Here is a 17518-nt window from a genome sequence, read left to right on the forward strand (position 1 = left end):
ATTTGGACAGGCAAAATTGACCAAGCGGCCTTTGCCCTTTGAACAGGATACGTTTCTAGCCCGCTGAACCGATTTCCCAGAAGAAATTTGGCAGTCTGGCAGAGGGACACCACGCAGGGTATCACGGCAGACTTGTAAGGAGCAGTTTCATAGATACCCCCTGGCTTCATTTTGGGGGCTGCCGTTTCCTGGGGGGCAGCAGGAGATAATTGGGGCCAAAAGACAACAGTGCCACAATTGTGATGTTTTCCTGCTTTACAGATCTGGGTTTTTTGTTTTTTTATTTTTAGGAAAAAGCAAACAAACAAGTCAATTTCCTAGAGGGTTGTTGTTGTTACTTCTCCCTGGATAGTTTAGTCTAGAGGGTTTTTTCCCTGCCAAAAAGGGATTTTTTAAAAAACCATAAGGAGATAGGAAGAAGAAACAATTGGAGAACATTATCGTTGTGGAGAAAACCTGTTCCCTGCAAAAATGAGATGGGCTGTTTCATATCTCTCTCTCTCTCTCTCTCTCTCACACACACACACACACACACACACACACAGAGAGAGAGAGAGAGAGAGAGAGAGAGAGAGAGAGAGAGAGCACAACCGTCTTCTCCTGAGGCTTTGAATTAAAGTTACCCTGATTGAGATATTTCATGGGAAATCCAAACCAGCTTCAGAGGAAGAAAAAAAAAAGAAAAGAAAATTTATCTTTTCTTCCACATGACCGTAGTTACACCCTGTGATATTCATCATCCTCAGCAATCTTTAGGGGCTATAAAATATCACATTTGGCTACAAACTCAATCCTTTTGTGCTCCAGCAGGCCTCTTAACCCTAACCCTAACCCTTCCTTTCCTCTGTCTCTCTCCCTTCCATTCCCTTCTCTTCCCGTCTCTCTCCCTTCCCTTCCCTTCCCTTCCCTTCCCTTCCCTTCCCTTCCCTTCCTTTCCCTTCCCTTCCCTTCCTTTCCTTTCCTTTCCCTTCCCTTCCCTCAAACTACAGGGTTTTCGGAAGAAGTTTTAAACAATCCAACTTTCCCCAGAAAACTAGTCTTGCAATTCCATTACTGCGTCTCTTCAGCCATCTGTGAACAGGAGGGAACTGGGGCTGTCCCATCACAGCCCAATCAACGATGTCAGTTTTCTCTTTTACTCTGGACAGGAAAAAAGGGGGAGTTCAAAGTAACCAGGATAGAATTAACGTCAACATGGTCTGCCTTTGTCCTTCTTCGCTCAAGAGATCAGCTTGAAAGATAATGTTTTGCAACGGCCACAACAATGGCGGACACAGGATTACTGTTCATCCTATGACTGGGGAGAAGGCTGTTTGCTTTTTTCAGATCTCTGCTTCTGCAAGAGAACTTCTTCTGAAGATGTTTCCAACATCTTCTGTAATTTTTGGATAGTTGAGTCCATCCATGGTGGTGGCAGCTGTGTTCCACCAGCATTTGTGGACCACTGCTAAGCCCAAAGGCTAAAGTTTTTATGTTCTTCAAAGCTTCAGCCAGAGATCTCCAGACCAGATCTGCCAGCCTGACACAAGAGTGCCCTCTTGTGTGTCTGTGTCATGTGTCACAAGCTGCTTTCTCAACTCACAGCCTGACAAAGAGGTTGGACCACACCCTGCAAAACTTTTACCTGCAGCTTTGAAGCTGATGGTGGGAAGTGTCTCCAGGCCACACCTCTCCCACAGCCACCTGCTTCCATATTCTCCTCCAGCAAGGCCTCCTGAGGTCCAAGGTGCCTCCTTCATTGCCCTACAATGCCTTCCCCCAACATAACCCTCCCCTTGTATCCTAACAGTCTTCTGCCACCTTTGTTCTCAACAGCTCAGCCAACCATTGGCAAGGGCCTTCCTTGACATTAGACCAGTGTTTCTCAACCTTGACCATTTTAAGGCATGTGGACTTCAACTCCCAGAATTCCACAGCCAGCAATGCTGGCTGTGGAATTCTGGGAGTTGAAGTCCACATGCCTTAAAATGGTCAAGGTTGAGAAACACTGCATTAGAGCATCTCAGCCAACGGCCTTAAGGGAGTTCATGGCTATCAATGCAGTTAGAGCCAAAACATGAAGCCATTTCCCAGACCAGCCCATCCAAACACCAGCTCTGGTCTTGCAAAGAAGAGCCGTCCTTAGCCTCCGTCTGCCTACTTTAAACCCAAGTCAGCAGTCCTTAAGAAAAGCAAGAGACGGGAAGGATTTGCTTCCTTTCAGCGCACGAGGCTGCCTGGCATGAACTTCTTGCAAAAAGTGGTCAGGGAAACTACAGCTTGCCCTTCTTATTTTTCCGACTGCTTGTCAGAGAAGGAAAGGAAAGGCAGGTGGAAAAAATGGAGAATGTGGGTGGCACATTGGCCTGCCCAGGAAGTTGTTTGTGGCCTGTGACTGAATGGCCATTACAGATGTCATCGTCCCCCTTTAGACTAGGGTCTCTCAACCTTAGTGACTTGAAGAAATATGGTCTTCAACTCCCAGAGAGGGAGTTGAAGTCTATACACCTTAAAGTTGCCAAGGTTAAGACAACAACAACAACAATAATAACTTTGGAAGGGACCCTGGAGGTCATCTAGTCCAACCCCCTGCTCAGGCAGGAAACCCTACACCATTTCAGACAAATGGCTGTCCAGTCTCTTCTTAAAAACTTCCAGTGTTGGAGCATTCACCGCTTCTGGAGGCAGGTTGTTCCACTGGTTAATTGTTCTAACTGTCAGGAAGTTTCTCCTTAGTTCTAGGTTGCTTCTCTCCTTGATCAGTTTCCACCCATTGCTTCTTGTCCTGCCTTCAGGCGCTTTGGAGAACAGCTTGACTCCCTCTTCTTTGGGGCAGCCCCTGAGATATTGGAACACTGCTATCCTGTCCCCCCTCGTCTTTCTCTTCGTTAAACTAGACACACCCAATTCCAGCAACCCTTCCTCGTATGTTTTAGTCTCCAGTCCCCTGATCATCTTTGTTGCTCTTCTCTGCACTCTTTCTAGAGTCTCAGCATCTTTTTTACATCGTGGAGACCAAAACTGGATGCAGGATTCCAAGACACTGCTCTGGAGCTTATCAGCCATTCTACAAGGAGAAAACCAGCAAGGTTATCTCAGAGCAAGGGCCTCCAAAGCAGCCTCTCTGCTTCAACATTATCAACCAGGTTTCCAGCCTCTGCTTCTCTGGGACTTAAAAGTTGACTTCCACCATCTCCGATTCAGCCTTCTTTGTGTGGCTCTGTGTGTTTCAGGGCAGACTGGCAAACTTGTCTACTAAAGTGCATTAATTTCCTCAGCTAAATGAGGCCACTGAAGGGAAGAAAGCAACTGAGAAGCGGGAGGACAGTTACTTTTCGATGGATTTTTGCATGAATAGGTCAAGGTTTGGTGTCCTCTCTCCTTCTGAGAACAAATTCCTGGGCTTAACTAGGTATTCTAACCTTCAGGGCAAATATCCAAGCAGGCTGGGCTAAGCAGGTCCTAAACAGAGTGAATGATAAAGATGTGTATCTACACAGGGAGCTCTTATAAGAATCTGAAATTCAAATCTAAGAATAACAGAGTTGGAAGGGACCTTGGAGGTCTTCTAGTCCAACCCCTTGACCAAGCAGGAAACCCTATACCAGGGGTAGGCAACCTTGGCTCTTTTATGACTCGTGGACTTCAACTCCCAGAATTCCTAAGCCAGCATGGGGGAACTATGGCCCCCCTCATGACTTGTAGACTTCAACTCCCAGAATTCCTGAGCCAGCATGGCTCAGCTTGGAAACCTCTCCCTTTCCCCTCAGCGTGGCTGGCTCAGGAATTCTGGGAGTTGAAGTCCAGAAGTCATAAAAAAGCCAAGGATGCTTACCCCTGTTCAAATGCCTGAATTTTGATCATGTGACCATGAGGGAAAAATTTCTAAATATTTAAACCAGAGGTCTTCAAACTTAGCCCTTTTATGACTCGTGGACTTCAACTCCCAGAATTCCTGAGCCAGCATGGCTCAGCTTGGAAACCTCTCCCTTTCCCCTCAGCATGGCTGGCTTAGGAATTCTGGGAGTTGAAGTCCACCAGTCATAAAAAAGCCAAGGTTGCCTACCTATGGCCTAGGCCTAGGCCGCTTTATGACTCGTAGACTTCAACTCCCAGAATTCCTGAGCCAGCATGGCTCAGCTTGGAAAGCTCTCCCTTTCCCCTCAGCATGGCTGGCTCAGGAATTCTGGGAGTTGAAGTCCACGAGTCATAAAAGAGCCAAGGTTGCCTACCCCTGCCCTATACCATTTCAGACAAATGGTTGTCCCATCTCTTGTTAAAGACCTCCCGTGATGGAGCACCCACAACATCTGATGGCAAAGCCGTTCCACTGGTTAATTGCTCTCACCGTCAGTCAGGAAATTCCAACATGTTCTAACTACACCACCCAGCCTCTGCCCCCACCTGGGTAGCTGATTTTGACGTTGGAGTAAAGGAAAAACAACAAACAGAATAGGTTAGAAAAGACTAAGTTTCTCAGTTATTCTAAGAATACCAGAAAGACCGGAGCTCAGACAGTGTGGGGTCAATTCTAGGCTTAGTGAGGTCAGGCCAGTGGGCTTCCCCAGAGTAAAGGAGGCTTCGGAATGTCCCCTTTGATCCTCTTTTGTTTCATTCCCTGATGAATAGACACACCGGGAACCAGAAGGAGTGCGCACACCCACACATCCGCCATGGGTGGTGCTCTCTTTGAAAAGGGAGCAGGGCAAAGCAAAGAGCTCAGCCTGAATTGCTCCTGAAGTGGCCTGCCAAATATCTCCCCTCCTGCCTAACCCCCCCCCCCGGGCCTCTCCCCCTCCTCTCCGGAGACCCAGTTCCCAGGATCTTCCAATAAAGATTTGCATAAGATGCCCAGATTGTTCTTTAGAGAGCGACAATGGCATTCCACTCTCCTCTCCCTGGCAAAGGCTTGTCAAAAGAAGGGGAGGGGCGGGCGGGGAGAGGACACAATGAGGTGGAAGACATGCAAGAGTTTTCAAGGGGGGGAGAAAGGGGCTGGGGGGGGAGAGAGAGAGATGCCTCCCATCCGCCATGCCTGGTGCTCTCCTTTGCTCTGCCCGGTTCGGCAGCAAGGCAGATTAATGGCTGCAAATGGGGGCCATTGAGTTTCTTGTTCAAAGCAGCAGCGTGGGAGGTAGGCCTCCCCACGGGGTCTTCTCACACACACACCACCCTCACCTCTACTCGTCCAAAAGATTTCGCCCCGATTTGCTTCTGGGCTTTGTAAATCTGCCCGGGGAAGAGAGACAAAAGGGACGGGCAAAGATGCAGAGTGACTTCATCGCAAATTAGAGCAGCCTGTTATGTGAGTTGCAAAGGAGGGGAGCCACTGCGTGTTCCAGGTCTGTTTCAGCACCAGAGACCTCCAAAGCAAGAGAGAAGTAATAGAACAGAGAATTGGGGGGGCTGGAAGGGACTTTGGGGGTCTTTTGATCCAACTCCCTGCTGAAGGTAGAAACTTTATACCAGGGGTAGGCAACCTTGGCTCTTTTATGACTCGTGGACTTCAACTCCCAGAATTCCTGAGCCAGCCGTGCTGAGGGGAAAGGGAGAGGTTTCCAGGCTGAGCCAGGCTGGCTCAGGAATTCTGGGAGTTGAAGTCCACCAGTCATAAAAGAGCCAAGGTTGCCTACCTCTGGCCTAGGCCTAGGCCGCTTTAGGACTCATGGACTTCAACTCCCAGAATTCCTGAGCCAGCATGGCTCAGCTTGGAAACCTCTCCTTTTCCCTCAGCTTGGCTGGCTCAGGGATTCTGGGAGTTGAAGTCCATGAATCATAAAAGAGACGAGGTTGCCTACCTCTGATCTAAACTCATCAAATCATGATCTAGATCAGGGGTAGGGAACCTTGGCCCCTTCAGGACTTGTGGACTTCAACTCCCAGAATTCCTGAGCCAGCCTGGCTCAGCTTGGAAACCTCTCCCTTCCCTCTCAGCATGGCTGGCTCAGGAATTCTGGGAGTTGAAGTCCACAAGTCATGAAGGGGCCATAGTTCCCCCCCCCAATCCTGGCTCAGGAATTCTGGGAGTTGAAGTCCATGAGTCATAAAAGAGCCAAGGTGGCCTACCCCTGGTCTAAGAACAGCATCAAGGAAAGAGGTTTAGTCCAGAAAGAGAAAGAATGATGTTCTTAGTCCTAAGCTATATAGTCCAACGATAAATGTGACGGTAAAGTAGGTCCCTGAAGCAGTAGGCGTGAGCTTAAATGGACTCCAGAAGATGGTAGAGGGCAGGAAGGCCTGGAGGAACGTTATCCATGGGGTCACGATGGGTCGGATACGACTTCCCAACTAACAACAACAACAACAAAAGGAGGTTCAGGAAAGAGGGGGAGACAGATGAACCCCTGAGGACTGTTCATTTGTCTTTGATGTAACCTACAACGCATAAGAAAAAAACATGTAAAGCAAATTACAACGGACTTCTGGTAAGTCAAAATAAACTGAAATATCAGTTCTTCCTTCATCCATCTGTTACACTCACCTCACTACATTTGTGGACTTCCCTCCCTTCCGCTCCCCTCCTCTCATCCCTTATCCTCTCCTGCATCCCCGCTCCTTTCCTATCCTCATCCCCTCTCCCCTCTACAACTTTTACAACATTGCCTCATTGTCCCCCAGGATGGAGGAGCAGGATAACTGCTCTCTTAAGTGCAGAATCTTCTGTTGATTGAGTCTCTCCTTCGTGGAAAAGCTGGTTCTGCTCTGCTCTTGGGCCCAGCTCCTTTCCTGGCTCCAGGAATCAACCCAGTTCTGGAAAACAGTCAACCCAGAACTAGGGGTTTACTTCAGAAGGCCTCGCGTGGCGCTTCTCCCGTTGTGGCTTCTGCAGTTCGGTGTTCTTGCACCGCCTCTTGGCCCACGTATGCACCTCCAATATGGCCCCTCATTTCTATGGTTTCCCAACACTCAAGACAGATTTTTCTGACGATGCTGATAAATTCTTGCTGGGTGACAAACATGAGAGGGACCAGGAACCTGTTGTGGGAAAGCAGCCTGAGCAGTTGGTAGCTCCTGTGCATCAAATGCAATACTGTGCATTTCTTTGGGTGTTGCAAATTATGTGAAGATGGGTGTGATGTTTTCTTCAACTGGCTTTGATAACCCTTTCCTTGGCTCAGTAACAAGAAATGAAAGGTCAAGGTCTTATTCCCCCTCTTAGATATTGAAATCTAACCCAGAAGCTTCCTTTAATAGCAACATCCTACTGTTAACAAAATTTATAAAATGTAAGTTGATACGCGCTTCATCTGTTCAGTCATCAGCTTCTTCCTTTTTAACCTGCACCCTTAATCTTAGAGAGAGGGAGAAACTGTTTCTAAGCCAGTGGTTCTCAACCTTTTTAATGCCGCGACCCCCGACCGGTCGTAAGTCGAGGACTTCTCAACTGGTGCAGCACCGTTTGCAGAATGGGACTTTTGGCAGGCTCAGCAGGGCAGAGACAGCCTGGACAATTCCTATTGGCTTTTGAAAGCCAATAGAATTAGACTCTATTCAAGAGAATCTCTTCTATTGGCTTTCAAAAGCCAATAGAATAAAAGGGAGTAGCACAGCTAAGGAAAAGGGGGGAAAAATAGCGGACTGCGTTGTTTGGCGACCCTCATGAAATGGTCATTCGATGGGGTCCCGACCCAGAGGTTGAGAACCACTGTTCTAAGCAATTTGCCTTTCAAATTTGCCCAAAGCCATCCCACCAAATTCCAGTTGCAAAGCGGAAGCCATGGCAACCTCACAGGGATGCCAGCCAGCTGCCTGTCCCATCTTGAAGGGAGAGTTTGGGAAACATTTATTTAAATTCTTACAAACAAACAAACAAAATTAAACAGTCTTTGCCTGCTGCCCAGAGTAGGAAGAAGGAGACAACAGCTGGAATATCTCAGATGTCTGTGCTTTGGATTCTGCAGCCTGGGCCACCCTGTGCCCCCCCCCCACCTCGAGTTGGATCAGAGTCCACCTGCGGAGGGAAACTGCAGGACACCAAGGGCAAGGCGGCTCTTTCAGGACTTGCAGACGGATGGACCATCAGATCCCCACACTTCCTTAGCCCCCTTCCTGCCTCATCCTGAAGCGCTGCAGACCCCAAATGTATATTTTATTCACAGCACTTTAGGACATCTCAGGAATGACATTTTCTGCGCAGAGTACAAATAGGAAAAAAGCACATTTTGACTGAGTGCAGGTGAAGTGAGACATCAACAAAAATAGCAAATTGCAACGAAGCAAAAACGGATGTCTTGGTACAAATCCAATGCTCTTTCCGTGGACGTTTCAACACTCAAAGATCTGTGCTTCTGATATTTCAGCATTCTTCTACACTGTTTTGGTCTTTCTAAGTCTCTTTTGTTTATCTTTTTACTTATTTCCCATATCTCTCTTGTTGGAAAGGCTGTGTTTTTATATGCTTGTCTGTTTATCTCCCACTGTTGCACTAATATAGAAACTAATTTGAGGTGTTGTCCTGGGATTAACCATAGAATCATAGAATACCGAGACTGGAAGGGACTTTAGAGGTCTGGCTGGATTCCTTTCCCTTTCCTAGGAGTCTTCTAGGTCAGCAGAGATGGCAAAATTAACTGTTCTAATTAAAGAAGAACTTATTCTGTTTTGTTTCTGCTTGGAAACCACTTCTGAACTCTATGCTTGAAACATTGAAAACATTGAAACTTTGATCTTAGGTTTTGATGAATAATTTGTTATAGAAATGGCTATTACGTACTAAATACACAAAGCAAAAAGCTGAGGTTGTAACTGTTTTATACATACTATAAGTTGGAAATCACTTCCATTTATTCCTTTCCATTTTACCTTGCATCCCTTCCCTCTCTTTTCCTTGCCCTATTCCCTTAATATCTGTTCATTGCATTATAATAAGCTTTAATAAAAGGGACCCAACCCTATTTAGGATCCAAGCCAAAACAAGGTTGATTAGTTATTAATAAATAAAGAACAGTGGAAGGAACATGGTAGCTGAAGAAAGAGAGGGAAGAAAACACCAAGACGTTTGATATAACTGTGATGAAAACCTTTCCCCTTTGTTTTACTTATCACACATGATGATGTTTGAAACAGAAAAAATGTTTCTTCCATATGCAGTTTCAACCATTATCTTGACTTTTTTTCACTTTCCCCTATCCACCAAACATTCTTGGAAACAAAAAGAGATAAAACAAGGTTTGTTTGTTTTTCACTCCAGAATTGCATAAAAAATAGGATATTAAGACCAATGAGCCATAAAAGGTCCAGGTGAATTTATCCAGCCCCAGAAGTGAAATAGACTGCAAAGAAGATTGAAGCGTAGGTAGCCTCAAAGATCTTCCCAACTTCGGCGTGAATGTTGGTGGGACGAAAAAGTTTGAGCTTCTTTTGATAGTGTCAGAGTCCTTTGAATTTATTATTTCTAATCTGCAGAACTGTAGAGCAATGTTTTTTTTTTTATAAACTTTGGTAACTTGGAATATAGGTGGATTTCAACTCCCAGAATGCCCTAGCCAGCATGTGTGGACTTCAACTCCCAGAATGCCCCAGCCAGGTTGGGAATTGACGTCCACACATCTCCAAGAGTGAGAAACCCTGGAGTAGATTCTCGACCTGCCTGCTAAACTTAAGAAGGCACCAGCGAGCCTCAAGCCCCCCCCCCCCAGTCCAGCTGCAAGAGGAGAAAGGCCGACACCACCAACTAACAGGGGTTCTCAACCTTGGCAACTTTAAGACTTGTGGACTTCAATTCCCAGAATTCCTCAGCCAGCTGAGGAATTCTGGGAGTTGAAGTCCACAAGTCTTAAAGTTGCCAAGGTTGAGAACCCCTGAAAGAGCTCTGCCGGATCAGTCATTTATCTGTCTGCCGCGCTGCCCGTTGACCCGAGGCTGCCCGGGGTCCGAGCCTTCCCGCTGCCCGCAGCGCTGCGCGTCCGAGGGCCGGGAAGGGCGGGCCGAGCGGGCCATCGCGCGGAGCCTGCGGGGACTGCAGCTGGCCTGGCCTTCCCCTCCCGCCGCGATCCCCAACCCGGAGCCGCGGCCGGGGGCACCTCGCTGCGAGGATGCCCGAAGCTCCGCGCGACGTCCAGGTGCGGAAAGACTCCCACAAGCGGGATAACAGAAGAGCAGGCGAACGGAAGAGTTGAAGGGGGCCGGGAGGTCTTCTAGTCCACCCCCCTGCTCAAGCAGCAGAGTCTTCGGCGGCTCCTCCGTCCCCCGGCCGGCCCGGGAGTTGCTCCAAGAGCCCTGGGCCCGGCACCTTCCAGGGACCCAGGGGGCTCCCGTTACCCCCCCCCGTTCTTTGCAAAGCAGCCTTTCCCCCCGAGAAACGGCGGGGTTGGGAGCGGCTGAGGAGAGGCGCCTCAGCTCGGCTACTCGAGGAGCCTCTCCGGGTTCGGGCTGAGCGGGGCAAGGTCGTGGCTGCTGCCTTGCAGCCGTCTCACCACCCAGCCGGGGAACATCGTCAGCGCCGCCGCCTTCCTGGTTCGGTCAGGAGACGCCTGCGAGGCCACTGTCGCTCCGGCCTGGAGACGGGCGGTTTCTGAAGTGGATAGACGGGCGGATGGACGGAAGGGAGATAAGAGATGGATGGATGGATGGAGGGATAGGGATGGATGGATGGATAGACGGATGGAGAGATAGGGATGGATGGATGGATAAATAGAATGGATGGATGGATGGAGAAATAGACGGGGATGGATAGATGGATGGGGATGGATGAATGGATAGACGGATGGATAGGGATGGAGAGATAGGGATGGATGGATGGAGAAATAGAATGGATGGATGGATGGAGAAATAGACGGGGATGGATGGATGAATAGACGGATGGATAGGGATGGAGAGATAGGGATGGATGGATAAATAGAATGGATGGATGGATGGAGAAATAGACGGGGATGGATGGATGGATGGGGATGGATGGATGGATAGACGGATGGATAGGGATGGAGAGATAGGGATGGATGGATGGATAAATGGATGGATGGATAGAATGGATGGATGGATGGATAAATAGACGGGGATGGATGGATGGATGGATAGGGATGGATGGATGGATAAATAGACGGATGGATGGATAGATAGAATGGATGGATGGAGAGATAGACAGGGATGGATGGATGGATGGATGGATGGAGAAATAGAGATGGAGAAATAGAGATGGATGGATGGGACGGGGATGGATGGATGGATAGGGCTGGATGGATGGAGAGATAGACAGATGGATGAATAGATTGATATGGATGGATAGAGAGATAGAGATGGATGGATGGAGAAATAGACGGGGATGAATGGATGGATAGGGCTGGATGGATGGATAGACGGATGGATGAATAGATAGATATGGATGGAGAGATAGATATGGATGGATGGAGAAATGGATGGATGGATAGATAGATATGGATGGATAGAGAAATAGACAGGGATGGATGGATGGACGGACGGACGGATGAGCACCAAGGACTGCACAGGTCTCCAGCCCGGCTGCTCTTGCAAAGCTGCCCCCCCCCCGAAACGAGTCCCGCAGGTGAGATGAGCGGCTACATAAACTGAATAAAGTAAATATAAACGCCTGACTCTCCGCCCAGGCTCAGGCCAACCTCCAGCGCCCCGCAGGCTCCGCGGCTGGCTTGGCCGAGCGGAGACCGACTCGGCCACTTTGCGGGATGCAGCCGCTGCCTTCGCAGCCACGGACTCGCCGAGCTGCGTAGCTTCGCGCGCATGCGTGGTTTTATTCAGCGGGGCTCACGGCTGAGCTTCCGAGCTTGAAATCGGAGGCTCTTGCCGCTCAGAGCCCCGCCCAGCCGCCCTCGAGAGGAACCCGGAAGCAGCCCGCTTGCGCGCGACTCTTCTTCCCAAGGTCTACGTAGCTCCAGGGCGCGTCTTTTTGGCGGGGCCGTGACGTCACCATCCGCGCCGCCCGCCCCTCTATTTCCGCTTCCGAGCGACCCTCCTGAGGACGCAGGAGAAGGAGGCGATGGCGGCGCTCGGCAGTCTCTCCCGGCGGCTGGGGGCCGGTCGGGGCTGGAAGCGGGCTCTGTCGACGGCGGCGGCGGAGGAGAAGCACCACGGGGCCGGTGCGTGGAGACGGGCTGGTTGACCGGGTGACCTTGCGCTCGCTCCCCCTCCTCCTATCGGGGCCTTTGCAGGCGGGGCGCGGTGGGCCAGGCGCCCCCCAGAGAAGCTGGGACGCCCATTTGCACGCCCGAGTATCCCCGCTAGGCGAACCGCGGCCGGAGATTCCGCTCCCCGCCTCCCGGAGGCAGCCCAAGGGCGACGCCCTGCGTGGCCGGGGGTGCCTGAGACTCGAGGCCTGGGCGAGGGCCGCGCTGCCCCTCGACCGCGCCTTCCGGAGCCGGGCTTCGGACGCGCCTCTGGGTCAGCCTCTGGACCAGTGGTTCTCAACCTTTTTAATGCCGCGACCCCCGACCGGTCGTAAGTCGAGGACTACTCAACCGGTCGTAAGTCGAGGACTACTCAACTGGTGCAGCACCGTGGGGTCAGAAGGGCAGAGACAGCCCGGACAATTCCTATTGGCTTTTGAAAGCCAATAGAATTAGACTCTATTCAAGAGAGTCTATTCTATTGGCTTTCAAAAGCCAATAGGAAAAAAGGGAGTAGCACAGCTAAGGAAAAGGGGGAAAAAATGGCGAACTGCGTTGTTTGGCGACCCCGTAAAATGGTCGTTCAACCCCAAATGGGGTCCCGACCCACAGGTTGAGAATCACTGCTCTGGACGGTGCACTGAGCTTTTCACAACTTGGCAGGTTGTGCAAACAGCCCAAGGAGCTAGTCCGAGGTTGAGTGGATTGAATCTGGGAAATGGGTTAATGCAGTAAACCAGTTCTTGTGTGTGTGTATGTGAATATAGCCATTGCACCAAAACAAGCCTCCCAGGTACCGTTTGTTGTGTTATATTCTTCTTGTGCCATATCTGTTATCGGACATTGGCGATCATGTTGGCTATCCTGTTTTAGCAGACGGGGAGATTCTTAGCACCCCTGCCCCATTTAAGGGGCGCCCTTACTCGGGGCCATTGTTAGGTTTTGCCGCTAGTAACATGATTTTCCTGGGAAATATATAGTGTAGTAGTCTTCCCTTTGCTTTCTACACCGCTGTGCACACGCTGTTCAAGTGGCTGCCACCACACCGTGTGCTGTTCTTCTGAATCCGTTCCAACCAATATGGTCTCCGCCTTCAGTCGATACTGGGGAGCCAGCTGCCACTCACCAGGCCTATTAGTCCACGGGAGGTATTTGATTCCCTCCAACCTGCCATTACCCATTACAGCATAAAAGCCATAATGGTTAGGGGCCCCCAATCTGCCATCCAGGGATGCGCTCTGTGGGGGTTCCAGGCTCTCACTGTTATATTTACGCAGCTATTTAGGGCCTCCCCCCAAAAAACCCTCATTAAAACAGGAAGCATTTCACAGCACGCACTGCAGACTATTTGGGAGTGGGCTGGCTGTAAGAAATCTAACATAAAATGGGAAAAATGTGAGACGCTAAATTACACAGATAAAGATGTAGTGATTCCAGTTATAGAAGTATCTTTATTCCAGGAATTACTATTTTGAGACTGATCTTTAGTACATCTATTTGTAAAATACCGACACTAACCGTAACTCTTTACCTAAATTTCTTCTCGTGGTGTCGGCCTTGCTCTTTTTCTTTTGCTGATAATATTCCGGAAATGGTAGTAGAAAGGAGGGGCTGGGGTGGAGAAAAAATTATCTTCGCATTAAGCATCAGGAAGTTATTGCAGCAGAAAGTCTTCAGCTTCGGACTTCCTAGTGCAGATGTGTTTTTGTTGAATTGCCGTGTAGGAACTAAAAATAGGTCCTGGCCAAGCCGCGGAAAACGCTAAAGCACAAAGCAGCCCAATTTTAGCTTAAAATCTTTTTCTGAATTGGGCCACTCTATAATCAAAAAGTAACTCCAAACTAATTAGCACCTTGCACTTTTTTCTCCTATTGGTCCATTTTCATTTCAGTTATAAGCTGTCCTGCAGCAATTTGTCATTGCACTGTCTGTAAATTGAATTAAAAGGCTCGGATAGTTGATTCTATTGGTCCTGTGTTTTCATTCATTGCAAAGAGAGAACATTTCTTGACTTTCTGCTTGTGTTTGAATTCAATCAATTAGATCGTATATGGAAAATTTTGTCTTTTGTGGTTGCTCTTCCTGCCGTGGCTCTCTGCCAGCTAAATTGCTACCTGAAAAAAGAAAAGCATCATGAAAGGCCAGAATTTATTCCTTACAAGCATCTTTACATCCGGACCAAGGTACTGAATTTGCATTGTTTCTAGACTTGTTCTGTGCTGACTGTTGGGAGTCATTTGCAGACGGATGCGGAAATTGAGGTTTAGGTTCAGATCCCAAAAGCATGGCCTGGACGTCCATCGTTTCTCATCTAATACAGGTAGTTCTCGACTTACAGCCATAACTGAGCCCAAGACTACTGTTGCTAAGTGAGATGTTTATTAAGTGAGTTTTGCTCCATTTTAAATCTTTCTTGCCACAGTTCTTAAGTGAATCACTGCAGTTAAGTTAGTAACTTGTTAAATGAATCCGGTCATAAGTTTACAAAAGGTGATCACATGATCAAACCTTGGACATTGCGACCGTCATAAACATGAGTCAGTTTATTTATTTATTTATGAGACTTATATACCGCTTTAAGTGCAAGCACTCTCTAAGCGGTGTACACCAGTAAGCAATGTATATATATATTTACATTGCCCCCAACAATCTGGGTCCTCAAGTTGCCAAGTGTCTGAACTGTGATCACCTGTCCATGGGGGTACTGAAAATAAGTGTGAACAATGGTCACTTTGTCACTTAAGTCACTTTTTTTTGTGCTGTTGTAACTTCAAATGGTCACTAAATGAACAGTTGTAAGTGGAGGACTTTTTGTATTTCCCTTCTTATAACAATCTCTCCTACACTTGGGTTTTAAAATGGGATGAGAATTACATTGCCTGCCTATTGGGAAACTGGTTATAGTTATTTATAGCATCCTGAACTCTTATCGATCACAACAAATTTTAAGGGTGAGGCAATTATATAAAGTTCACAATTAAATTTTGATGAGAAGTGAGCTTCAACTACAGGAAAATCCGTTTCTCATCCAGTTTGTTGATTTATTGTACATATAGCCCTTGTGCATGATCTTCATTGGACCAATTGCTGTCTCTGAGCCACATTGACAAAAAGAGAAAAAGGTCCACTTATTTCTGATATACCACAGTGGATGCCAACTTTAAAAAAAAAAATCCTTGCATTATTGCCAAACAAAACTATTGTTCTGCACATTCAGCTTGCCAACATCTTCAAGAATTGATGTTTGAAAATTATTTTTAAAAATCACCTACCATACTTAAGGCTCCTTGGAATAAAGTTTGATCCCTGGAATCTCTTGAAAATATCCATACAGTTTTCTTGGCTGCATTGGGGAAGCAGTTTGCCTTCTGATATTTCCCCCCCCCCTTTTGACTTCTCAGTCTAGTCTACAACCTGGGGTTTTTCTAGTGGTCCCCCACCTCTGTACGAGCTGCATCTGACCAGGTTTAGCTTTTTGAGATAATATTGGCTAGCTACTGCCGCTTTACTGGTCAAAAAGCCATTATAGAGATCTTAATTTGTGTAATTTAGGAAGCTAAAAACTACCATCTCTTTTCTCTTTGCAGCCCTTCCCTTGGGGCGATGGGAACCATACTCTTTTCCATAACCCGCATGTCAATGCACTTCCAACTGGCTATGAAGAGTGACCATTAGGCAAGTGGACCACAGCCACAGCATGGACCATTAAAAGTAGTTGGACCAGAATTGAAGCTGGGACCATAATCTGCATATGCTATATTGTTTATTCTGACTTCTCACAGTTGATGTTTTTCCTGTAGAAGTCTCCTGAAATAAAAATATTCTAGCCAAATCTTCCATTCATTCTTTTTTTTAACAAAAACTTTGTATCAGTGCCTTTTTCCTATCTCAAAGGAGGGCATTGTTGAGCTTCGTAGATGAAAAATTAAATAGCACTGTTTTTGCAGGAAAGCAATGGGCTCAGTTTGTTAAGATAAATGATACAAACGGATACTGGTCAAGATTGCTTGGAATTAGAACAAATTGTTTTCTGAAGAAGTACGTTTCCAGTAAGGAAACTGACAAGAAAATGAGTAACCTGTCATTTTAGAGAAAGCAGCATTATTCATCTTGCCATGGTTAATTCTTTCAGCAATATTTAGACCTGACTTGGGTAGTGCAGTTATTAAGGGGCAAGTGCTGTTTTGAGATGCATTAACAGGAACATAGAATCCACATTGCGGAAGTCCCTGCTTTTCTCTTAGAATATTCTTCCCAGTTTAGGCACTGCAATTTAAAACAGACACTGAAAACTGGAATAAATTCAGAGGAGAGCTGCCAAGCCTTTGGAATAGTTGAAAGACCTAGGTGAGTTTATCTTACAAAAAAAAGAAAGAAAGAAAGAAAGAAAGAAAGAAAGAAAGAAAGAAAGAAAGAAAGAAAGAAAGAAAAACTGAGGGAAAATATGATAGGAGGCTTCAGATTTGTAAACCATTGTCATATAAAAGAGGGGACCGACTTGAAGCTTGATACCCCTGAGCTCAGAACCAGAATCAGTACAGTGAAACTAGATTCGGAGGATCAGATATTCGGAGGAATTTCTCGATTATCACAGCTATCAGCCAATCTAATAGTTTTTTTTAAAGTTTCCCTTTGCCAGAAGTCTTAACAGAGAGTGAAGAACCCTCTGTCCAAAATTGTTTTGCAAATCCTGTACCAAGCAGATGAACTTCAGGACCCCTGAAGTCGCTTTCAAATCTGTGATCCAGTGCTGCTTGAAAAAATTTACAATGTGATAAATAGCTGTGGAATGCGATTGCATCCTACAGTAATCTTGGTGGTCCGTAATTGTAATGGCAGGTTTGTTTTAACAGTGAGAGGCAGAATAACAACAAAAAGATCCAGAAAAACGCATTTCAAAAAAGTTATCAATCGATTTGCATTTTAATGAGTGAAATATTTGATCCCCTATCAATCAGCAAGGTTTCTGGCTCCCAGGTGCCTTTTATACAGGTAACAAGCTGAGATTAGGAGCACTTTCTTAAAGGGAGTGCTCCTAATCTCAGCTTGTTACCTGTATAAAAGACACCTGTCCACAGAAGCAATCGATCAGACTCTAAACTATCCACCATGGCCAAAACCAAAAAGCTGTCCCAGCGATGTTCAGGGACAAGATTGTAGACTTACACAAGGCTGGGATGGGCTACAAGACTATCGCCAAGTAGCTTGGTGAGAAGGTGAGAACAGTTGGTGCAATTATTTGCAAATGGAAGAAACACAAAATGTCAATCTCCCTCTGTCTGGGGCTCCGTGCAAGATCTCACCTCGCGGAGTTTCAATGATCATGAGAACGGTGAGGAATCAGCCGAGAACTACAGGGGGCATCTTGTCAATGGTCTCAAGGCAGCTGGGACCATAGTCACCGAGAAAACAATTGGTAACACACTACGCCGTGAAGGACTGAAATCCTGCAGTGCCCGCAA

The 17518-nt window shown here is 47.2% G+C and overlaps 1 protein-coding gene across 1 annotated transcript; it reads left to right on the forward strand.

Moving 5' to 3' along the window:
• Window positions 1–11870: 11870 nt before the first annotated feature.
• On the forward strand, window positions 11871–15888 carry LOC120297932 (cytochrome c oxidase subunit 6A2, mitochondrial). The gene is made up of 3 exons (XM_039321173.1): window positions 11871–12029; window positions 14100–14239; window positions 15644–15888. The coding sequence occupies exons 1-3, from the start codon at window positions 11930–11932 to the stop codon at window positions 15722–15724; spliced, it is 321 nt and encodes a 106-aa protein (XP_039177107.1). The 5' UTR covers window positions 11871–11929; the 3' UTR covers window positions 15725–15888.
• The last annotated feature ends 1630 nt before the right edge of the window (window positions 15889–17518 follow it).

This window comes from Crotalus tigris, unplaced genomic scaffold (genome assembly GCF_016545835.1).
Source record: "Crotalus tigris isolate CLP2741 ecotype Arizona unplaced genomic scaffold, ASM1654583v1 scf7180000023720.1715460, whole genome shotgun sequence".
Classification (NCBI taxonomy): Eukaryota; Metazoa; Chordata; class Lepidosauria; order Squamata; family Viperidae; genus Crotalus; species Crotalus tigris.